The sequence below is a fragment of the Rousettus aegyptiacus genome, unplaced genomic scaffold (assembly GCF_014176215.1).
Source record: "Rousettus aegyptiacus isolate mRouAeg1 unplaced genomic scaffold, mRouAeg1.p scaffold_m13_p_16, whole genome shotgun sequence".
Classification (NCBI taxonomy): Eukaryota; Metazoa; Chordata; class Mammalia; order Chiroptera; family Pteropodidae; genus Rousettus; species Rousettus aegyptiacus.
The window spans coordinates 14,763,497-14,789,021 of NW_023416291.1; the positions used below are offsets into that span (position 1 = coordinate 14,763,497).

Genomic DNA, 25,525 nt, shown 5'->3' on the forward strand with positions numbered 1-25,525 from the left:
ATGGAATGGAAATTGTATAGATGCACTAAAATGTATAACACTAGTCAGCAAGCAGTGAAGCACTAAATCAACTTCAAATTTTTATTAAGATTATCCTTCTGTTAGTGGTTAAAGGTGTATTAGCTTAGGCTTTCTTCTAGTCAAACATTTTCTATCCGTAAGTGACTTTCTCAAAAAAAAAAAATAACCAGAGAAGATACTCTCAGAAGGTTTCACTGTAATAACAGTGCCCAAACATTCTTCTATAAGTTCAGATTTTCCAAGATCTTAAGACATGATTAAAGAAAAAAAAAAAAAAAAAGCTTAAAGGTCTTGTCTCCATTGTTCCCAGTTCCTTCTATAGGCACCATTTCTAACATGGCTAGAGATCTAGTTAAACAACACATTCAGCAAGCACAATGCGTGTTTCTTTGGGTAGAAGTAAATAAATAGAGCAACTTTTTAAGTGTCGCTCTCTGGATTTTACTCTAAAGATGAGCAACAGAAATTGAGAGTGCGGGCGATGAAATTAAAATGTTTATTAAATACACATTTCTATAACATATTACGTGGGTTCCTCATCTTTACAACATGGACCAACCTGCACTGAGAAAACAAAAGTAATGTGGGGGGTGGGGAGAACTATCAAATGAGCGAAGATTCTTAAAAATCATAATGCACATGACTGAGAGTTCCAGGAAAAGTGTTTTCGCATCCTTTCTGACCCTGTTGAAAGTGTTGCAGTAAGCAGCACAACCTTAAAAATGTTCATACATAACCCCTGACCCAGCCATTCCACTTTTAAAATTCTATCTAAGAAAATAATACATTTCCAAGAAAAGATTTAGCTAAAAGGATTTTTATCACAGTACTATTTTTTAATAGCAAAACCTACTAGGGGCTGAAATAAATCACTGCGCATCCACATATGAGCACAGTGAGCATTTAAAAAGAATGTTGTAGAACAGTACAGAGACATGTTCACAATATATTGTTAAGTGCACAACGAAGAATACAAAACAGTATGCAATATATGATCTCGTTTTATTAAACATGCGTGCAGATAAAAAAGTCCCGGAGATGCACATAAAATATCAATATGGTTATCTGACCAGTGGGATTATGGCATCTTCTTTGTTTTGTTTACCTATATTTTCTATATCGTTCACTGAAAATACACACTGCTTTTATAATAAGTTGTTCTGGAATGTTGTATGTCACTAGGAGATGCCACAATACAATGTGCTTGAGGACACTTTCCTTTGATACGCCATTGGTCAAAAATTACGTTTATGTGATAAATGTGAACATAAACCCAAAGAAAAAAAAGTCATTTCATTAAGAATAACAGTAATGTTATGTTATTAAAAAAGAGCCCATGACAGCCATTATCAGAGTAGTCATTTTGGGAAAATTAAACTGCAAATAAATGAAGACATTTATGTGGAATGATGTTAGGTTGCAAGCAAAATGGATGAAAGTTTTAATACTTAAAGCTATAGACAGTATCTTAGGTAAAAACAGAGTTTTTATTTCTTTTAACACAGAGTTTATTATTTACTCATTTTAAAAAGTGTATTCCCTTAACTGCTACTTACAATAGTACAGATAAAATCAAAGAACTGTTCCCATAGATAAAGTCATATTCATGATTCTTTTTTAAGAAGCTCAATTTCTTATGAAACGAAGATAGAGCTTCTCACCTAAATTTTCACATGAAATATTTCTTCTACTAAGAGAACATTACAAAAAACTTTGAAACTTGTTTTTTAAAAAATTATCTGTTTATAGCATCCAACAGAATATTAGGTAGCCAGCATGTACAACTGACAAAACTCTCTCCCTCTCTCTTTCTCACTCTCTCTCTCTCCCTCTCTCTAATTTGTGTGCCACATTTATAGTATGACTCATTCAAAACAGGTTTACAAAGTAAATATTTTCTCTTTCTAGACACATGTGAAAATAAAGAAATGGCTTAAAAATACGAATAGTACCTTTGCATTGAAAAGTGTGGTTAGACCATCTTACAACTAGTTGATTTAAAACATGTTCCAAGAAAACTTTAGGAGAAAAAAATAGTATAGAAAAACACTACTTAAATGTAAATTGTCTATGCCCAAAGTGCCTATTACATCTAATTATTCATAAAGCACCCCCTTGGCCTGGATATTGTAAAGGAAGATTGAAGCGTCACATAACAGTTGGATTGAAAGACCTCTGTGGCCACTTCCTTCCCAATCATTCTGGGTAGTTCTTAAAGATCTCAGTTGAACTGAAGTCTTTATTAGTCACCAAGTGAGTGAACATGTACTGAAAGACTCTTTAAGAATATAAATGAGAAAGTTACTCCAACCAGCCCTCCTTCCTCAACCACGATTAGCTTAAATTCATGATCCAAAGTGTGAACATAGTTTTAGATTTTTCTAATAGGTATTTTAACCTGCTTCCTCCCCTTGTCTCCTGTATTTCCTTTATCTTTCTAATCTTAAAGTTAAAAGAGGTTTACATTTTTTAGAAAAAATACGAATGCTTTTAAAAAATGTATTCCCTTAACTACTCCTTACATCTACTTTCTATTCCCCAACTCACTTAATTAAATTCAGAGTGAATTTAAATTGCAATTAACATCTTTTGAGGGATTACATGTTCTAATCACAGTTATGCAGTGAATATTTGAAACACATACATTTTGTTATATTATCTGAAATGCAAATGAGAATCCAAAAAAGATGTTAAATAAAAATGTATAATACTGAAGACTTTATTATGGAACCTCAGGGACTAGAAATGAGATTAAAAAGAGTAAAAGCACTGATACAAGTACAAAAACAAATTGCTTCACCTCCAAAACCCTTGGAAATGGCCCCACTTGGCTCCCATTTAACCTATCTTTAGCACAGTTTAAAAACTGCCTTTCAAAAGGTTTCATAAATCAAACTGATTTCATTTTCTCCCTCTAGATCAGAAGCTCACAGGGTCTTAAATGAGAGATGATGCATAAAACCCTACAAGAGCAGGAGACAAAACCTGTTTTTTGGATCCAGGAATTTACAGTGAAATGACTTCAGTTCTTTTACTTTACTCTTCCTTCCAAATAGGATTTTGTAAGCACAAATAAAAAACTGACATTTATCGAGCATCTACTATATGCCAGACAATCAATGTTATTTTACTTAATCCTCAAAATAACCCTATGAGGTAAGCATTATTCTATTGTATAGATGTGGAAAATAAGGTTCAGAGAAGTTAAGAGGTTGAAAGAAATAGGTGAAATGAATCAGTGGTGAAATTTGGACTCTCAAACCCACAGTCTTGTTGCAGAAGGACAGTATCTGAACGCGAGACCTCAGGAGGAAAGTCTAGGACAGAACACCTGCTTTCAGTTGTCCCTTTTAACTGTGATCCTCTCAAACAGGTTGCCGGGGTTCCCATGGTCCCAGAAGACACCTTCACTCTGGAGGCAAGCTTGGATAGAAGGCCTCAGGAAATTTCATTTGGGGGGCTCTTGAGACTCCTAATGCAAGACCCAATTGCTTGCCGAAAGCCAGGCTTACTGCAGCATCTTCTCCATCGGCCTCGGCAGTTAGGTCAGGCTTCGTGGTGCAGTAAAGATCTGACTTATTCATTTATGCCCCAGTTTCTTTTTGGTAACTTTTCTCTTTAGGTTTGTTTGTGCACTTACCAGATTGTTAGCTCCACGATTGGGTTTATCTTTAAGGATGTTAATGCAAATTCAAGCCCTGCCTTCTACTCTCTTCAACTGTCAGCTTCCTGTTAACTATCCACTATTCACGCAACTTTTGCCGCCAAGCTTTACTAGGAGTTAGAGTAATTCTTACTTTTTCCTTTGAGATAAGTATGAGATAATACCAAGGTGCTAGGCTGCTCTAGCCAGTCAACTCTGAAAAGTAGGGTTTAAAAAAAAACCTCTCATTAGTATGGTTTTGCTCTCATTTACTCACGACCCATCCTCCTAGATCTATGCAACATGATTATGCCTAAAGTGATATGACCACCTGCACAAAGACAGATACGGCCACAACCCACAGATCGGAGGGAGGCCAGTAGGGGAGAGGGAGGCTTTGTTTCAGTATGTAATTTAACCACCAGAAGCAACCATGAGATATGCGGGCACTAGAGGGCGCTAGACTTAGCTTACATAGGCCTGAATCCAGCTCCACAGCTAGAGGACCTCCAACAAGTTTGAGCCTCTGTTTCGTCATCTCAAAAATGGGTGTAATATTAATATTTACTTGTAAGCATTTTACGACAATTAAATGAGACAATTCATGTAAAGCGTTACCATAGTAAGTGCTCAATAAATATGAGCTATTACTAACTATATCATCATCAATATCATGTTGCTAAGAGGTGAGAACCATTATTCAATGATTTGCCAAATTATCAATCCAGAAATAGAGATAAAATTTCTGGCAAATTTGGAAAGATAGGGACAAATATTTTAAAGTGGGGAGAAGGACGGATGAATATTGGAGTGGGAGGCAAGCCTTTTTTTAAATGCAATGCTTACGTCTTACACTATAACTCACCGTGATTTTAGAATCAACCTGCTATGCAGAATTCCTTGTTAAAGTTTAGAGATTTGTGAGACCTAGAAAAATATTCAACAACAAAAACTTTCCTTTACTACTTTTAGGGGGAAAACCCTGAAAGAAAGAAGTCCTGGGAAGAGCGTGGAACCAAGCTTTACGGAGCAGTGGGCCCTAACGATTCTAAACGGCATTGCGGTTTGACATAAGACAACCATTCGGGGTGCTCCTGTTGTCTCCCGGAAAGCGAAGGCTGAGTGGAGGACACTCAGGGGGGCAGCGCGGACACTGGAAGCTGATGGCTCCTCTGCAGGCAGGAACCGGCTGCTCTAGCAGAATCTCTGCCTCGGCCCAGTCGCCCTCGCTCCACTTCTGGTCTTCCTCCTGCCCCTGATGAGCAGCAATGTGGGGAGCACGCGAAGGAGTGTAAATGGTGGGAGAAGGAAGGAAGGCAGTCGGGAAAAGTTCCCACCCGTGTCAGAGAAGTTGGAATGTAACTCGGCAGCTTCACACAGCTGCCAAAAGGCTGGTAGATAATGCTTCTCTGAGAGCAGAACTAAGGAAAGATAAAACAGGGAATGCTAGGATCCATGGACTTAAATCTGAGCATTATCTTCAAAATCAACCCAACTATTCAGTCAACAAGCATTTGATAAATTCCTACTGTGTATAAGGAACAGGGATTTTTCTTCTTTAATGTAGGATGTGACCCCTGTCCCGCAGAACATTTCAATTTACAAGGGAGTATAGGATGTGTCAAATCCAAAGCTACGTTAAAGAAAACCAAGCGATGGGCAAACATTTATTTAAACCAAATCAACTACACATATTTTTGTCAAGGCAGACTTCCTTTAAAACAGAGTTTATTATTTACGCCCTGATGGAATTCTTTCTGTGTACAACGGCTGTGTCTGGGGCGGACGTGTAACTGCGTTCAGACGACAGGCAGCAGGTGCGGCCTGCACTGCTAGTTGGTGGGAGAACAAAGATACGAAAAAAGGGGTAACCCTTGCTGTTTCTCCACCTATCTCATGGTCTTCTTACTTCCACTGAAGTATTTTCTTCAAAGTCCTAACAACTTAACGACTACTGTTAAAACTTAATACATTCTTTAAAATGCCATTTTTAAGGAATGTACTTGACTAGAGCTTTTACACCCCTGGGTATATGTTAGATGCTGTGATGTAGATACATACCTTATATATAGCTATAGATATGCATATGCATGTATATATTCATGCACCCACATGTGTATTCACGTACACATATGCACATAGCCACATTCCAAACACACATGCACACATCCCATACATATAACTAACTGTGTAATATCAAGATGAGTTATAAAAGAATTTTGCTACAACCACAGAGAAAGGTTGCTTAGATAGAAATGGTTCGTTCTCCCTTTACTCTGTATGAGTAAAGTCAAATGCTCAATTACCTTTCCAGAAAGGAGTCTCTTTTCTAATATAACACAGGTATCGACCTTAAGCTTTAACAAAGTTTTCAGAGGAGTATTAAAATACTTATAAATGATCACGTAGATTATTTTTCACTAGTTATATGGTGACCATCCTACTAGCCTGTGGGGCCTACACTAGACCCAGATTTTCTGCATTTGCTGACCTTGAAAATCCCCCGGAAGTTCTCCTTTTAAATCTGCAGAGCATTACTAAGGCAGGCTGTGCTGTTGGTACGGGATGCGCATGGACACTAAACACAATGACCCCCATTTCCCAGTCCCTCAGTGTGTGCCAGGGGCTGCGCGTCCGTCACCTTCGCATACATCATCTCGTGTAACAGGTGCAGTGCTGACTAAGTGTAAGCACAACAGATCTATTTAAAATACTTCCTAGTCATATACTGCCATTTTAAGTTACTTTAAATAAATAAATGTATTAGAAATAGCTATCCGTATGGGAATATTTGGAAACTTTCCCAATTTTAGACATAGACTAAAAGCATCTCCAGAAGCTGTCTAGAATACTGAATTTTCTATTCGATTTTCTTTTAGCATTTGAAGTATGGCTTATTATAAAACTATTTGTTTAAGAATATATTTTAGCATTAACTCTTTGGGCAAAATAATGTCTACCTGAATATTTTTGTCCCAAATTCTGGTTGAAACTATAGTCACTCCCATTTGGTGAGGCTGAGTGAGAAGGTAAAAGTAGCTAATCTGGAGGAAAAGAAAAAATCTTTGATCCACTGAAAGCATACAGTCCTACATACTAAAACAATAACAAAATAACTTTAAATTGTAACTGTTATAAAGGCAATTAAGTATCATTATTACGGCAAACATTTGAGTACTCACTCTATGTGATTTGTAGTCATTATTCTCTCACTTAAAATTCATATTACGCCCATTTTGCAGCTGAGGTGAATGAGTGTTAAAGTAATTTATCTAAAATTATATGGCCAGTAATTAGTAAAGCCAGGATTTGTACAGGCCTGTAGACCAAAGCCCACACTCTCCACTATGTTATGGCAACATTAAAAACTTCAGCTGAAAACAAAATGCTACTGAAATTTGAATGCCCACTCACACCAAACTCAGGAGCCTCCCCCAAACATCCCTCCACCTCATCCGCCCATTCATTTAATCACCCTCAACCCCACCCGCTCACAAAAGACAGGTCTATTCCATTTTCTAAAGCTTCATCAAAAAAGAAAGAGAAATAAAAGTGATGTCGACACAAAATATAAATCCTTTGGATCTTGAAAAAATAACTTTTCTATAAAATAAAGTGAAATAACTGAGGGACGAACATTAAGAGTAATGAAGATACAGAAAAAAATGCATTACCGTCAGCACTCTACCCGGGGACCAGTGCGTTAGAGAATCGTAGCTGAAGACAAATCAAGCTAAGTTGCCCGTTTTGGAAAACATCGCCATGTACTACACACCAGTGTCAGGAAGGAGAGCAAGCGCAGAAAGTAATTAAGAAATGAGTGATTTCACAGACTACTATGAGAAAAAGAACTTTCTAATAAACTTTCTCTCTATACTTACAGTGAAATCTTCCTACAGATTTCCTTCCCTCATTTACATATCTGTGCAGGCCTATTCTTTCTTTTTTTTTTCTTCCAAGCCCCTTTGCCCTTTCAATCATGAAGCATATTACTCCACTGTCAGTGCAAAGCAGTGCCTAACAACAGGGAACCCAGCTGGGATAGGAAGAGGGCAGCAGGCTCATGCATTAACATAATAATCCAACTGTGTTCCCATAGGCCCTTAGGGCAGACAGCATATTAGGTAGGCCTCCTGTGCAGCCCCTGGTGGAAGCTGCCTGATCACCTGCCTATCAACCTGTGGCAGCTACAGCCGGCTCAATAGCACCAGCTCCTGCCAAGCAGTGGTGCCCAATTACCTGACTACAAAAGACAGAAATCCATTTTTCTATGTCTGTTTAATGTACTCATCGCATTTCCTTATTTACGATCTGAATCTACGTTTCTGTATCGTTTCCAAGGGACGGACTTATTGTCTTCTAACTTGTGAAAGTCTTGTTGTCTAATGGCCGTATCGCCGCAGTAGGCAGGAATGAGCCTGAAAACCAAATTTCAAATACAAGAGTCCAGGTTGATAAAGCTAACTGCTTAGTCACCACCAATGGTCTAAAGGCTCTTTCATCATCCATGTGGAGGACCGGAGGAGTAGGGAAGACCCGAGGGGCAGCCATCACTATTTGCTCAAGGGGACAAAGATGGGGGGAAACCCTACACCGATATGTCCTTGAGATGCAGTTTTTTTAAATTCCCATTCGAGCATATTCTAAGGCCCCCACAAAGCACAAGTCTTTATGAGCACTGATCCCCTCATGTGGAAAAGTGTGTGGGTCACCACATTGGCTGAAGGAGCAGAGACTCATAAGAAATACGACCAAATTATCTTTTTAAATCTCATATTATTATTAAAGACACTTAAAAAAAGCTGGCCCATTCATATGCTTTTTACTGTTTACATGTATGAAATGCATGTTTTATTTTAAAGCTGCTTGGTTCCTAGAGTCTCTGATTTACTCTGTGGTATTTTCTTTCCAAACCACAATATCTATCAAATAAGAAAATGCCAAGGGCTATAATCCGCTAAAAAGATACTCTTTATATGTTATATTCTTTATATGTTTATATGTTATCTTTAAAACATCATAAATAGATATTTGAAATTATAATTCACTTCACTGAATTAAACACAGTAGTCTCATTCCTTGATGAAATTTCTCCTTATAAAAGTTACAAAGAAGGTGCATAATTTGATATTTATGGGGGAAAAGTACTTTTAGAAATATTCCAAGTAATTCTGTTTAAAAGAGCACGAGGCTACCGATTTGGCTAGGAAATCATTTTCTACTGATCAAGCATTTCTTTAAAAAAAAAAATGAGTTTCTAGAAACGTTGTATTAGGATGGGTTTTTTTTTTTTGATGGCTATTTTAATAAAAAATGAATCCTCCAGTCAAAGAAATGTGCATTTATCTAACATTTCCATGAATTTTAAATGTTTAGGAACTAATACTATTATTTAAGCCAACCAACCCGATATGCTTTAAGTACATTCTAATAATTAAGTAAAAATTAAATATCAAGGGCCACATCTGCACTTGGCACTGATTTTCACTGTCAAGGTTACTCTGTTACTTTAGCATTAACAGTTTGTACATTATATTAATAGATGATGGTGACCATGGAGTAACTTGTCAATTGTTGGGCTTACTTCCATCCATACACAGCGGACAGGATTTTATATAAGGTAAATGCCCTCACTATCAACAAATTCGTTTGCTCTTTACCAAACAATCTGGGGAATATTCAAATAAAAATAAAAATAACTTTTTTCTTCTTCTATGAGTAAATCCTGAGCTATTTAATGGTCTCTAAACAATATGCTATATTATATATTGATGGAAGTATAAATATAAAATACTAAACTCAATAATAAATATTAATGCTTATATATGTGTTAAACAGCAAAATTATACACATCCTCTTCTTCATCTTTTGAGGATTCCAAAGGCTCTCTATTCTTCATAAATTCTTACATTTTGACAAAATGTAATGCATCTTCTAAGTCATTAAATACAGAAACTTGACTTTTGATTAAAAAACAATAAACAACAGCCATATGTTGACAAGATAAATGATAGACTTCACCATTTTAATTCCTTCAAGGGGTATGCTTCCACTCTGGGGTAAACAAAAGAAAAACATTTATATAAAATAGAAATCCAGCTATTCCATTAGTAAGAACTAGATTTTAACTTAAATAGCAACTTACACAGCTAGAAAAATTCCATCTGTAAAGGATGGCAGAGAAGAAAATAAGGGACAGAACTGCAGTATCATGTCTAGCACGAGCAATTCAATTTTGGATGAAGTTAAAATTTTGAAAAAGTGAAACATAAAGGAAGAAAAGTAGTGTTTCACATTTAAATGGAAATAAATAGAAATAGAAAATGGTATGAAAGAAACCATACTTATGTTTAAGTATGACACACCGATTTTTAAATCTGCCTCATCCTTTCCCTGTAGCAGTTTCTTAGGCTGTATTTTCCTGTATTTGAAAGACACCATATCTTCATTTCGATTCTACCAGAAAATTCCCTTTCCTTCAGAAAATTACCGAGAAAAGACCGTCTTCTCCCCATGGAAAATGATTTGATTCTGAAGAATTTTGTGTACCCAGTTCAATTTGGTAGCATGGATATGGCTTCTGAAATGGTTTGCTGTGAGTATATTTTGACATGTCTGCCAAAGATGAGATTAAGCATGAAATACCGAAATTACACGTTAAAATAGATGCCATTTTACTTTGTTTCTTCCTGAATAGCCCTTCAGCTGTTGAGGCACGTACATTTTTCCCCAGGCAAAATCCTCAGGCAAAAATAACTAAGCTTCATATCTTCAGGAAACCCAGCTTCCCAAACATTATTTTTAGGTATCTGATTATCTATCAGCTGTAGTTTCATTTCATATTTAATCATGTAAATCTGACTTGAAAAAGGAAAAATACTCCACTCTTTCTGTCAACTGCTCATATTGGACACGAATACTTAATTTTCTATGACTTCTTTTTAAAATGTTGCTCTTTATTTCAGCAATAGAAGTCACAAGGATTCAAGAACTGATCATTTTTATACTCAAAACATAACTTTCCTTCCAGGACTGCCCTCTCCACCAGCAATGCTACCCCACATTTGCCACTGGAGAAAGGACCCTCCCACCTGCTCAGATCTAATCCTATCACTTTGCAACCTCAGCCCCTCAGGTGACTAAGAGTCAAAGACCACCATTTTAAATGGTAACAGATGGTCCAACAAGACTGTTACTCCAAACCTCAGGTGAGGATAGAAATAGAAATTTAACTAAATAAAATTATCAAACAAGTAAAAAAATAAATAAATAAATCTAAGATCTTTCAGACCATCATAGATTTTTTTTAAAGTTAAAGATTGCACACTTAAACTCCAACATTTTAAAATATATTTTTAAATTAAGAGAAATTAAAATACATATGGAATCATCACATTCTAACAAAGCCAACCTGATTTATATTGCAAGCATTTTTATTTGGCATATAATTCTGTCACAAAAAGTTTATTGATTACTACATCAATACCTACTCAAGTACTAAATGATTATGCATTGTTATTAAAAGAATTTTAAAAAGATCTTAATTGCCTGCTGTTATAACTTAGCCCTTATTTCGAATCCAAACCTGTTCTGGAAAGCTATAGAAAGAATGCTGAAACAGAATTAAGAACTAAAAGATGAAAAAAACAATGAGAAACACAACATGACAGGGTAGAGGAAAGGATAAAATAAAAAGAAATCTGTGACTAAGGAAGATGGAGTGAATAAATAAAAAGCAGGAAATAGAAAACTAACACCCTTCACCCCCTTAAATTTGATAATATCTATTTTTTTAAAAAAGTATAATTAAACACATCCCTGTGCATTGTGGGAGAGATGTCCCACAAAGAGATGAGACACACAGAAATGTCCCCTATGGTAAATCAGAGGTGGGAAGAAGGGAGAGGAGAGGGGAAGGGTCGGTGGGAGAGAGAGAGCCAATGAAGCAACCAGTATGAACACATGAACAGGTTCGTGGCCAGCAACACTGGGAACTTCTGTAGGATAAAAAGAAGAGTTACCTTTTGGTCTTCCCCTTAGCAAATCCCTATATTAATTGCGTGCGCATGTGCATATATGTGTGTGCGTGTGCATGAGTGTGTGTGTCTTGGGGTCGAGGGGGAAAGAGGAGGCGCAGAGAAGTTCCGTGCAAAGGGGAACAAGGACAGCCCCCTGAACCATGACAGAGCAGCACGCTTCTTGTACCCTTGGACCTTAGTCCTGGAACCAGGACCCTCATTCCCTCAGATCAAGTCTTGCTGTATAGTCAACTCCAAAGAATTTATAATAATATTGTGGTGCTGGGAGGCAATTTTTTAACTTTAAATACAACTTGTTTAAAGTAAGCCATTAACTGGGACTTAGAAATATTTATGGTATAGTGGTCATAACTTATTCAACTTGCATTTCAAGGTAGGAAACAGATAAGCAGACTCTGGTGACAGCAAATGGTATTGTTCATGATGTGGTGGCCAGTAACAGAAACGCAGGTATAAAGATCGAAAACACAGATCACCCTTTGTCACTGAACAACAAATAATGCTCTGAAAAAAAGAATACACACACACACACACATATTTGCTTCTCCAGTCTTTGTGCAAGAAGTTAATTTGATTCTCGCTTCAATTCTGAAATCTAGAAGCAAAGAGATAAATCAATTAATCCTTATAAACTGCTCCAAGGAGCTTCATTTTCCTGACGGAGTTAAAAGGAGCCTTGACCACTGCACAAAGAATATGAAATCTCTGCCCTCTCTTGCTAACACAAATCTCCAGTAGGTTTAAAGACATTTTTACAGCTTTTATGCCAAGTTTACATTCCCAGATGTTAAAGAATGTGTTGTAGCTCTTAAAAGCACCAAAGCTGGCCGATTGTGCTCTTGATAACGATAGTTTATACCTCAAAGAGAGCAGGAAGGAGGCTTGTACACGATGTTGTTGTTAACCCGATGACGTTGAACAGAAACGAAAACAAGTGGCGAGGCCAAGCCAGAATCTTTTGTTCTCTCCTTTGATACTCCCATCCAGAGCCTAACGCATCAAAAGTTATAATCAGATCTTTGCCCATCCCTTCGAACGAATTCAGCTAAAAGCTTTTAGGGGCTTTGGATTAAGACTAATTCAAAGTAGCACACGTATTCATATTTTCCAAATTTTTATATGTGTAAACAATGTAAAACTGGACCTATAAAGCAAACAGGTAAAAGACAGCAAGAATTTTTAATTAGCATTTCATTATAATACCAATGTGAAAAAGAAAGAAGTCAACTATTAATAAGGTACAGATTTCCCACCACTGGGATTTATTCTGAATTCATTTTAAGACCAGGAACCTGTAATCTAAAAATCTCCACTCTACAATAGTTTAAAGTTGAATTAATACTACTTGAAAAGTAAGGATTGAGGTTTTAAGAACAGCTCTGCATATATATACACCATGTAGTTTCTGACTATTAATTTGTAATTTTAACTTAGAGCCATAATGCCCACTTATTTCATGATAATGGATTACACAATGGATAGCATATCTATTTGGGATATGAAAAACAGCCTAGAGCTTTCAATTGAGCATAGGAGTTCCTTTGCATTTTTCTTTTTTGATATGTACACATCTGAAAAACACAGAAAAGAAAACATATCAAAAAGAAATATACTCACTAAAATTTAAGGTTACTCCAACAAAAGGGTTAATTGGAGAAACAAATTCTCTCCGACTTTAATAATGGGAATGACACATACTATGTGCCCATAAGTAATTCTCAGGTATCTTTGATCTTCAGCCCCACGCGGTTTCTGTTGCCTACCGTCGCCTAGCCTCTGGGACTCTTTCAGAACTAGACATCTGGCTACTTTGTTGTTTTAGACTAATCTCCTCCCAAGAGAGCTCAAGAAATGACACCAGGAAAGGAGGGTCCTGGCAAGGGAAAAAACATTACAGTATTAGCAGATTTCTTTTCCAGTGGACGAGAGTATCAAAATTGTCTTCAAATTTCTATAGGGGTCTTAGGAGCTCTTCTGCTCTGTGGTTTTATTCCGGATCATTTAAATGGAATGTATACACTAATCTTTAAGGCCATTGATCATCTTTAAGAACTCACTGAATGTTGATCATAGAATATTACAATGTGTAGGAGAAAGTTGTAGGGAAAAATACAAATCAGATTAATTCTTCACCCATCTGTTAGGGTTGGGTGATGGCTGATAAAACAAAGATTTTAATTGTCAGCTGAATGGTTACACTAAAATTGTGGGATAATGTCTCAGATTTGCAAATACAGTTGCATGTCTCCCATTACGCCCACTCTCTATCCTGTTTCTTCTTTTAACTGGGACTTTTTGAAAGAATCTCAGCTAATAATTTACCAGAAAGGTTTTACTAGTGCGTACTTCTGTAACATGCCTCTGAGAAAATCAAGTAAGTGGGAGCAAGAAGTCACATAAAGCTTTAAAACAAACAGGTTCAGGAAAAAATTGTTATATTTGAAGCGACAAAGATCACCGATATTTTTCCCAAAGTAACAAATTATTATCACCTTCTTAATATCTTTTTAGGGGTTATTGTTCAATCTCCAAAATCTATACATTCTGAGAAAAAAAAGGATAATTTACTGTTTGTTACACAAATAGAATATAAACCAAGCGAGATAACTGTCTAATCTGTGAACTTTAACATTATATCCTAACGTCACATTATATCTTTTTCTAATACATTAAATCAAATGTTATTCTAGAACGTAACATTCATGTTCTTATACAGGGTGATAGAAAATTCACCAGATTGCCAAAATACTTAATTCAGTCATCTCATACCTACTGTTAAAAGAAAGTCCTTGTTTTACATTTCAATTATTTTTATAATGTTAAAAACACTTAACTATATTGTGACTTGTACCTTATACTGTATTTCATAAGTTAATGATTCCAATAACTTATTTTATCATAACACTGTTAACATCCAGTATAATTTCCACTACAGATGGAAATTGTCAGAAGATGAATGTAAGAAAGACAATCTTAGGCAATAATAATTCACTTATACAATTAAGTAATTTCTCAAGTAAAGCAAAAGAATTATGTTACAGTGAAATAAGCCAGTCACAAAAAGACAAATATCATATGATTCTACTTATATGAGGTTTCCAGAGTAGTCAGAGTCATAGAGACAGAAAATAAGAAAATTGGTCTCCAGGGGCTGAGAGGAGGGAAGAATGGGGAATTACTGTTTAATGGGTATAGAGTTACTTTGAAAAGATGAAAAAGTTCTGGTGATGATTACACAACAATGTGATATATTTAATGCCACTAAATTGTACACTACAAAATAGTTTAAATAGTAAATTTTATGTTATGTATATTTACTATTTTTAAAAAGAATATATTAGAAACACAATAATATGAAAACTCAAAGATAATAAAATTCGGAGATTTTTAAAAATGTCTCTCCTTGTCTAAAGATGCATAAAGTTTATGAAAAGCATCACCAACCATACTTAAATTTATATTCCTATCACCATCATTCGAGAAATGAAAAAAAAGTGCACAAAATCAATCCCAGAACACATTAGCAAAATGGATTCCAGAAAGAATGTTTCCAAAAATCCCCCAGATGTCTAGAGTTTGGTACTTAATTAGGAATACTGCTGCAGAGTAACAAAACTACTCACTATTAATCTGCATTTCCAAAAGAATCAAAAGAGGTAGAAAATTAAAAACAACCAGTTAGACATTTTAGACTACTACACACTATTAAGTTATAAATGAACCCAGAAATTAATTCATCTCTTCGGGCGCCTTCTAAAGATCATATTATTTTGAATTATATTCAGTGTAATTCCAGTGTTAAGCATATTTTATTATATTCTATTATTTGGAAATTATACTCATATATTTTATATTAATTGTGATTAAGTCTGGCTGCACACAAAAGAAAATATGCCAAATTACAACAGCTTATGCGAGAGAGGTATTCACTTCTCTTTTACATAAAGAAGTCCACAGGTAGACAACCCAGGGCTGGCAAGGCTGCTCCATAGTCAAAGAGACCCAGAGGCCTATTCTTGCTGTTCCACTCTCATTAGCAGGCTGGCTCATGGCCTAAGGTTGCTCCTCAAGCTCGAGCCATCAAATAACATTCCAGTAAGCAGACAAGGGAAGGAAAGATGATGGCTGTGCCACCCACTTATAAGGAGATGTCTTGGACATAATATACAATACTTCCATTTATTTTGCTGTCCGGCATATGGCCACTAGAGCACCAGGAAGTCTAGTAAATGCGATGGTTAGCTTGGTAGCTGGGTGCCTAGCTGAAAGTTTCAAAGATGAAGAGGGGATGGATATTAGAAAGCAACCAGAGGTGTCTGACACACATATTAACCAGGATATATTTAAATGCAATTACTCTTGCAAGTAAATAAATGAGTTTTTAAGCAGGGAAAACAAAGTCATCACTATTAGTGGTATCTAATTCATATAATTCAGATAAAAGAGTGGGGATTATTAACACATCACCATGAAAAAAGTAAGAAATTTAAAATTGGTCAATTTGGAAAAATAATATCCAATTAAAGTTATATACACAGGGAATCAATTCATTTCCTTGAAATGCAGTGAATTTCTATTATTTCCTTACATATGAACTGAGCACTTACTAAATAATCAGGCAGACCCTCCCAACAAATGAATATTCTATGTTGGCTTAGACTGAGTCAACTCAGAGAGCAGAGCAAGACTTGAGGTTTGGACTGAAGTCAATAATTTTCTACGACCCCGCCCCCATCCCTTGCTGCCACTGGGGGGTAAAAAAAAAAAAAAAAAAAACCTGTAGGAATAAAGAAGCAAAGAAGTGAACCAAACCAGTTCCCTATAAGGCCTGTCACCCAGACCAAACGGAGAATTATTTGCGCAGACTCATGCAGGAAGACGTTTAAGGAGATTATATGATTTGATTCTGAAAGTTATGGTTACAGCCCAGGTTCCTCTCAGCTGGCCACCATCACCTTGACTCCTGCAATATCCAACATTCACACAGAGCTGCAGGGATTCATTTTGAAGAGACTTCGGAAGCAGCACCTTAAAGAGTAGGTAACCACGTAAAAGTCCCAAAGGTGTATGACAGCAGCAGTGAGCTTTGGGATGGGCCTGAGGTCAGAGCAAGAGAGAGTAACGCATTCAGGAGAAGCGTCCTGACACCTTGGCGCTGAGGGCAGAATGCCTCAGGGATTCCGTGGACCCTGGAAACACCGGCCATCCACAGAGCTGGCGCGGGGGCAAGCCTCTGTCCCAGAGATGATTACTGTCAGAGCAGACTGACCACACTGACTTCTCTGGAAGAGGACACGGTGTCAGGAACACACACACTTTTGTCATTGGAAGGACAGGTGTAGGTCTAGAAACCTGAGAGGATGGCTCGCTCTGGGCTGACAAAGGCTATGGCCCAAGGCAGAGATTACACAACGCTGAGACGATGGTGAGAACGCTGACAATAGCGAGGTCCAGAGGACCATGCAGGGACCTGCTGACGAGTCCAGCTTGGTTAAGACGTGGTTCATGGAAGAACTAAAATTCTCCAGAAAAGCGAGGGAGGGATGAGATGGAAGAAAAAGAAGAGAAGGACAGGAAAGAGAAAAGGAAAAGCTCCGAAAATAAAGGCATCGATTTTAAAAATACAAAGATAAAAAATAAAGCTTTAAAAAAATGGAGTAGACTGTCACGGTATTCTCTCTTCCCAGCCTTATGAGGTGAAGGAAATGTGTGAAGCAACTTAGGCAAGGAAGAGAGAAAATAATGTTTTTTTCAGGTATCATGAGGAAACTGTGATGTTCTAAACCAAGGTGGAAAAGATCACATTTAACTCCTAACCCCAAAAGTAGTATAACACGTCATTCAGCAAGACAATTCAATATTTAACTAGAAACTGTAGATCATTCAAACAAGCTGTACAGAGAACAGTGATTAATTTATCAACAATTACCTATATTTAACAAACCTTCCAACCACAAATTTTTTAAAAGCCAGTTGTCTAATAGCATTAACATAATTGTATAATGTTTTATAATTTGCAAAGCATGTTCACATATATTAATTGAATCATAACCGTAAACAACATATATCTATTGCCAGGAACTATTTTATATAACTTAATCAATGATGTGTGTGTGTGTGTGTGTGTGTGCGCGCGCGCGCGCATGTGTATTTAGAGAGAGAGAGGAAAGTTGATATATATTAATAGGGTTTCTAACATTGAAGTTAATTTTTTCTCTTTAAGCAAGTGACATTTGAAGAGAAAGCATGGTGTCGCACAGCTTCAGATACCAAAATAACATCTGCCAGAAAGGGATGCATCTGCTGCTGTGCTCCTGGGTGGGTCTGGCTTCTCGGCTGTAGAGTTCGGATCTACGATACCCAAACAAATTCAAGACAAAAGGGCCCTCATTTCTGAGGTGTAGTAGGAAACCTCAGCTTCGCTTTGACTTTCTCATCCTGCAGACAACAAAAGTTGCTCAGATGGAAATGGAGAATGTCCGGTGGCGAGGGCAATGCTGATCTTTTCTTTTAATGCCGCAACTGCCATGATATATGACGCACAGGCTTGGCGTACCTGAGCCCTTGACCCACCCACACCAGCTAAGCGTTTGGTCATTCCATTAATATTTTACAACTATGGGGCACAGCAAAGTTATAATTCTCTCACCAACTCAGTATAGGGAAGCAACATTTCCAGCCAAATGGTCAGCCGCCATGGATGGCTTCCTCGACCAGCCCGCACTCCTTGCTCCCATGTGCAGGTAAAGTATGTCGCACCAGCCGGGCCACTGGGACAGGGTCTGGGAGCACACATTCTCTTGGATCTTCCAAGCAGTTCGTTATCTTAACCTCACTGGGGAAGCCTTTCAAAAAAAATGCCCTAACCACTGGGAGAGAAACTGAAAGCCTATCACGTCCAAGAACTAACAACTACAAAAGTCAGGACAATAAAATACCAGTCCTATCTACTTCACGTAATCATTGGGATGTTAAAAAGAGAAAATACAGGTAAAAGTGTTTCATGAGCTTCGTAAATTAATTTAAAATGTATTTATCACAATAGATGACCTAAAGAAGTAGTTTCATGTATATTTTAATTCTATACATATTGAAACTTCCAAAGAGAAATCATTATTTATTTTAAATAAGGAAAAGAAAGTTTACTTCATTATTCACTCAAAAGAATCAAGTATCTACTAATGTCTTCTAATGTCAAAATAATTTTTCCTATATGAGATATTTACTTGGCTAGACAGTTTAAGATCATCCATAATTAAACAAAAAAGAAAACAGACTAAGGGTCCCATTTAGCTACTAAAATGTCTGTGTATGTTTTTCATCACTTATTAGGTTTGACAATGCAAGATCGACCTTATAGAAGTCTGTTGTTTCCTTCCAGGCCAAATCAACCATATCAAAGTCTGTTGTTTCCTTCCAGGCATTATGCCACCCATTCTGTAAGTTGCCACCATGTAAAGGGCAGGGGCTGCAGATGCTTAGACAAAGCAGGAGAGGTGTGAGTAACTGAGAGAAGTAAAAATACTACTAGAGACAGCAAAGTATGCATCCTGATTTTTCTATAAAATTTTACAACTTTTCTATAAAAGTTTATTTAATATGGGACAAGTAAAACTGGATACGAATTACTTACTGCCTTAATGAACATATTTAAATCGAGACACTGTTAGGGCCAGATATAAATAAATTCCTTCAAAAATATTAATGTATTTGAATATATTTACTGTGTCCCAATCTATGCCAAATACTGCACTAGACACAGAGGATACAACTGTGAATAAGAGAGATACTTCCTGCCACTAATGAAAGCCTGAGACACACAGGCATTTACAGCGCTGTGTGTGACGGGTGCCTTGACGGGGTGAACACCACAGGGCCCTGGTGCAAGACGGCGAAGCCTCCCGAAGTGAGGCCTGCAGTCAAACAGAACAATCAGTACCCGTGCAACTTCTCAGGGACCACTGTAACCTAACTACTGTCTTTTCGGTCTGTTCCTAGGTCAACCTTTATTTTTCTCACCTAGGTAGTCTGGGCACTGAGCCACGTGTAGGTGGAGAGCTTTGAGCATCACCGGCCCTACCTGCAGCGTTAAGTGAGGGCAGGCCGGGAGCACGGCGCCTGGTGATACATGCCAGTCCTTCCTTCTTTGCTATGTAACCCTGCACTAGTTTCCTAATCTCTATTTGTGTCTGTTTTCTCATCTATAAAATGATAGTAATTTTACCTATCTCAAATGTTGTTAAAAAGATTCAAGGAATTAACATATGTAAGGCGCTGAGGATAAAGAGTGACACAGATCATACTCTACAAAAGCACTCGCTATTCTTACTATTTTGATGGCAAGCACATACTGTGTGATCGGTCATCTCGTACTGTGCGGGTTACCAGCTAGCTAAATCCTTTTCGGGGAGAGGAATTGTCCACGAAGCTAAGAGTGCTTCCCAGAATTGTGAATTGTTGCAGTTCTGAGTCATTCCATCATCCTGCTGTGCCCTTTTTTCCCTTCTAGGTCAGAAACTAGGAAAGTACAAAAAAATGCTAACATGTCTTCATATTTCTAAGAAGCTTTGTAAAACCTGAGGTTTGGCTTCTCCCAAAAGGTAAAAGGCTCTCTTATTTAGCAAACAAACTTCTGACTCAATTAACTTCTTTCTTCTTTCTCTATTGATAATCAATCTATAATGAATTGGGCCTAAAGTTGTAAAACTTCATCAACCACAGGCAAACTGTTTCTTAAATAAGCTCTTTTTCTTTTTAACCCTCAGAAGTATTTCAAATGCAAATGGAAAATTTACAAAAAAATAAAGAGTCACATAATTCCTCCAACAACAATTTTATTTTTGGCTATCTACAAAAAGATAATATCAAACCAACAGAAGTTACATCTCTCTTTACAGAACACTTGAGTGTGGGAGATCCTTTTTTAATTTTAATGCCAACTTTCATTTTTCATATGAAAATGTGACTATGTAAGCCACCTTTAGAGCAAGTTTGCAAACTTAAACAGCAGAACAGTTGGAAACTGAAACTATCGAGAAACTAGAAATATCAAACTTTGGAGTAGGAAAAAGAATAAATGCATGCTTGTTGGCATACTGCATGCACGAATGCAAAGAGTATTTATGATGGCCTACAAGGACTTAATGTAAATGCAAGTGAGAGTTAAGGCATATCGGTCCCCACTGTCCCTGAGAAGGGAAGGCCACAAAAGTCGAGAGCATTATTCATGAGCTAACTCACTATGCACTTTAAAAAGTATGTGTGGATGAAAAAGGGCCACATGTTAAACCTGACCAATTCAGGGGAGGCCTGCATGGTGGGCCTTACAAATGCAGAGGCCAAAGGTAACCACATACGATGGTCTGAACACAGAAATTCCTAACTAAAAGTGAGTCACGGAGAGGTAGTCACGCCCTAGGGCTGTAGCTTCCTTGACAAATGTCCATCTTCACTTTAGGTGAGGCTATTGTCCTTTTGCATCTAAGATAACATACCTTTGAAATGGCAGCGTAAATCTTGCCCAGCCCATCATGGCACAAGCACAGGCACCAGAGCACAAGGCCAGGGAACCTCTCGTTGTTATCTGGCTCCCCAGGTACCACATCTGTGTGCTGTAAGTGTTATCAACGCTCCGGTGCCCAACAATTTTTTCTCTATTTTGCCTTTTTATCTAATCTCGAAGATTTCTCTGCTTTGCTTTTCCCTCCCCCTTAATCTATCACCAATGGATTTCATGTATCCCTCCTTGTCTCCTCCTTTTATTCTAAAGTATAAAATAAGCTGCAAAATCGCCATTCTCTGGAGCATTTTCTCAATCCATTGAGATTTTGCTTCCTGGCAAGTGTTGTCAGTTTGGCTCAAATAAACTCATAAAAGTTCTCTACAGGTTTGGACGTTTTTTACGTCGATGTTTTTTACGTCGACATATAAATGTGCTTTATCTCACATAGGTAACTTCTCAGACTATTTTCCAGAATTAAACTGTCATTGTATGACTATTTGGGGAAGTGTACCATTTTCAAACCAGTGTGAACTCAATGTAAATATAATTAGCTGGAAGCTTTGTAAAAATACTGTCTCTGAGTGCATATCTGAAGGATCATTAAATGAGAAACACTATGGAGCACAAACTCCGTATACTTCCCACAATCATCTCTCTTAACGGGATCTGTAATGTACTTGCATCAATGAGAAAATATGTCTAATGCAGACAAAACATTGTTCAATTCTATTCCACTTCATTCTGGCACAGCAAATTATGAAAAGATTGAGGACATACAGTTATGGAAATTACTGCGATGTAAGTGACTTAATCATTGTTCTTGATTCTGTTGGGATCATTATACGACTGAAAAAACCGGAGTCATCCTCTAGTTGCCCAAATTCTCTGCCATTTTTATTACAGATACTCTTTAAAGAGATACAAAGAAAAGCAGTTCCTGCAAAGAAAATTCAAAAATTGACTGGAGAGCCAAATACATGCAAAAATACCTGGTTAAGGGTGACTGTCACAACAGAGATACTGAAAAAGTATTCTATTGTGGAAGGAAGAAAAGGTTGATTCTGACTGGGTATCTGCAAAGGCTTCTCGAGAGGAAAACAATGTTTGAGTTGGGCCTTGACTAATGGGCAGGACTTCAACCAAGCCGATACTGAGGGATGAGGGGGCCGCTATTATAGGAGCAGACTGGCCAAGTAAGCTGACCACAAGCAACAAAAGAAGTTATCAGGAGCACAAAGTTCTCAAAGTGCTCTGAGAGCCAAGACCAAAGGAATGTCTTCAAGCAACAGGAGGCCGGGAATCCCCCTGAGAACAGACCAGAGGCCAAGCCTTTGTCCAGAAGATCAGAGGAGCTGACGCGGAAGGAACCATGGATGGTGGTTGCCACTACAGGGCAGGGGTTTTTCGACCTACAGTTCACAAAATCAATTTAGTGAATACTGATTGGCATTTTTGTCATTGTTCCAAAATGAAAGAGAGAGAAGAAGAAGGAAGGGAAGAGAAGGAGAAAGGAAGGCCAGGTGGAGTGAGAAGGGGAGGAGGGGAGACAGGAGAGGAGAGAGCGAACTACGCAAAGAGAAACTGTACTTTGGAAACTTTTCAGTTTCTATCTGTGGGCTGTGTTTTAAAAAAAATGCAAATCACTCATCTAGAAGGCCCTTCGAGTCCAATATCTTGGCACTTGATTAGAATGCAGCTCAGTCCCATTCCATATATTCAGACCATTATTTCAGATCCAAGTATCCTTGGTCATGAATAATCCACTTGAAAAATCTTATTGCACCAAGCAGGGTGTTCTCGTTAGATACTGAGAAGACACAGCCTGATGTCTTCATAAAGCAAGTAAAGTTTTAAAAGCCAAGTCTTCTCAGATTTAACTTATTGATATTTCCATAACTCCACGGTATAGTAAATTACTGTGAATAAGTCTTCTGTTTTCAATAGTGACAATTTTGTAAATACACACGAATGCATGTGTGACCGGCCTATAGTCAATACACAGATAAGCCACCAGACCTAAAATAAGTACATGCCCAGAATTTAGAAATAAACATAAAAATAATCAAATTCTCTATAATAAGATACAAGTATGAATATCAATTACATAAGATAAAAAGTTGTAAATGTGTTATTTAGACTCATGTTTCTTCAAAATTACTAAAATGTAACTAATCAAACTAAATCAAATTATCAAAATCTGTTTTAGATGAGTCATAATATATGCAGACATTCTGATATTAAAAAGGAATTAGACAATAACAAATTTTCAATATCTATGGAGAACTGTTCAATGGTACCTGTTTTTGTAGTTTGTTTTTATTTAATTTTTTGTGAGATAGAACTGAAGTGGTTTCCCAGGCTTCACAGTTTAGAGGAAATATCCTGAAAATCCTTTATCTAGTTCTAAATCCCCAAAGCAATCTTTCTGTTACTAATTTGGCTTCCCACGCCCCATAGCTTCCAGAAGGAGTAATCTTGGCTATCTGACATAATATTCCAAGATGGCTGGAAATTTTTGTACAAAGATATCGAGGACCTCTAACACAAACCAATAAACTGAGTTTTGCCATTTTATTATATTTATTTTAAAAGCCACCATCTTGTAAATTTAGACACCAACAACTTTATATAGTTTTTTTATTTTATGCTTTTCTAAACTAAAAATTCTATGAAAGCACTATCCATAGCAAGCTATAGCAAGAGCTCAACATATATTTCTGGATACATGAATAAAGTGAGTGAGTGAACTCAGAAGATCAAATTCTTGAGAAAGCAGTGATAATGACTCAGAAAACCAGGTGATTCTACCAGTGGCAAACCTCGGCAATGATGAGAATGCTGATATTTGCTTGATATATTCTCTCACGATTTACAAGTACTTCTGCATGAGATTTCATGAGATCCTTGTAAGCAATCTTGTGAAATAAGGATGCAAATACTATTTTTCTGAGGATGACAATACTAAGGCTCAGTGGCCCAGGGCCAACCTGGTGACCACTCAGACCACTAGGTGAGTACTGGTCAAAGCAGACATGGAGCATCTGCTCTGATTCCCTGGCAAACATATCCTTGCTAAGGGTCAGCTGGCTTAGCAGTAAGAGTGGTGTTCTCATGCCACAGCATGTTAAGCGGGTGTTGTTTAAACACTTCTCGCCCGAAATCAGGACTGGTCCTTATGTCTGAGGCAGAGCTGGACACAAATGACTTCAACTATAGAGAGAAAAAGGACTGAGAAACAGGAATTCAGCAATGCTAAACCAGGTGTTTGAAGATCAGGACCTTTGAAGACACTCGCATTGGGATGGGAGAAGAATCAGACAAGAAGAAAAGGAGTGATGAAAGATGCAGGAAGAAAACTAGGAGAGAAAAGGGTCAGAGAAGCAACAGGACATTGGAGGGAAGTAACCACTGTGCCAAAGGCTGCATTTAGGTCATGCAGGATGAGAACTGAGAATCAGCCGCTGGATTAGCTGAACGGAAATCCCTGCCAACCACTAAGAAGACCCTTTTGGTTAAAGTGACAGAAATGGAAGACAATCTGAGAGGCATTACGAGGTTAAACGAGAGAATTCAAAATAATATACAAAAGTCTTGGGAAATCTAAGTATGTTTCATGCAAGTTTTATAGCAGTTTAAAACAAACACAGCCAACTCTTTCTAGTTGTCCTAAGAATGCTAATCCAATCCAGAAGATGATACTGAAGTTAAAAGGTAGGTATGGGAGAAGAGTAGGGACAGGGACTGTCTTGCTGCTGCTGCTGCTCTTACTTTTGCTCTTTTGTCTGTCGATGAAAAAGAAACTTGTCATTTCCCAGACAGCGCTGGAGGCTCGAGGGTAAAAAGTGTACCTCTGCCAGCTTGCCAGAGGGCTCAACGCTGCCAGCCTTTTTCACACAGACGATTATTCCTCCAAGATGCCACTAAACTTCCGCTGCAAGCAAAAGCAGTAACCCACCCCATTTAACAGAAGAGAAAGGCAAGGCACAGAAAGGCCAAGTGATTGCTGAGGCTGAGACAGTGACCAGTGACCGACAGATTAGATTTCCATCTCACTTCCAGTTCTCTCTCTGCTGATCAGATTTACTCTAAGTGCCTTTAAAAATGCTTCAATGACTCTTATCTTCATGCATTGGATTAGCAAGATCAACTCCCCACTGATAATGCAAAATAACCCTGAAACGTTTCAGGCCCCTCCCCCCCATAAGCTAGAAATTGAACTTTGGTCTCCTTTTGGACTGTGCTGGTCTTGATCTTTCACCTCTAGCAAAAATCCTCATAGCAATATCTTTAAAGTTAGTAATGAGTGCTTCATTTGCTTTC

At 37.5% G+C, this 25,525-nt stretch overlaps 1 protein-coding gene across 2 annotated transcripts in view; it reads right to left on the minus strand.

The window, feature by feature from the left end:
- Window positions 1–25,525, minus strand: part of SLC10A7 (solute carrier family 10 member 7) — a 194,520-nt gene that overhangs the window by 147,580 nt on the left and 21,415 nt on the right. Inside the window, exon 5 of one of the 2 annotated variants that reach the window (XM_016158895.2) lies at window positions 1,752–12,693. The exons of the other annotated variant lie outside the window; for it this stretch is intronic. Within the exon in view, the coding sequence (XP_016014381.1) occupies window positions 12,604–12,693 (90 nt within the window). The 3' untranslated portion in view covers window positions 1,752–12,603. Of the gene's footprint in view, window positions 1–1,751; window positions 12,694–25,525 lie in introns of those variants that run through there. 2 annotated transcript variants of the gene reach the window in all.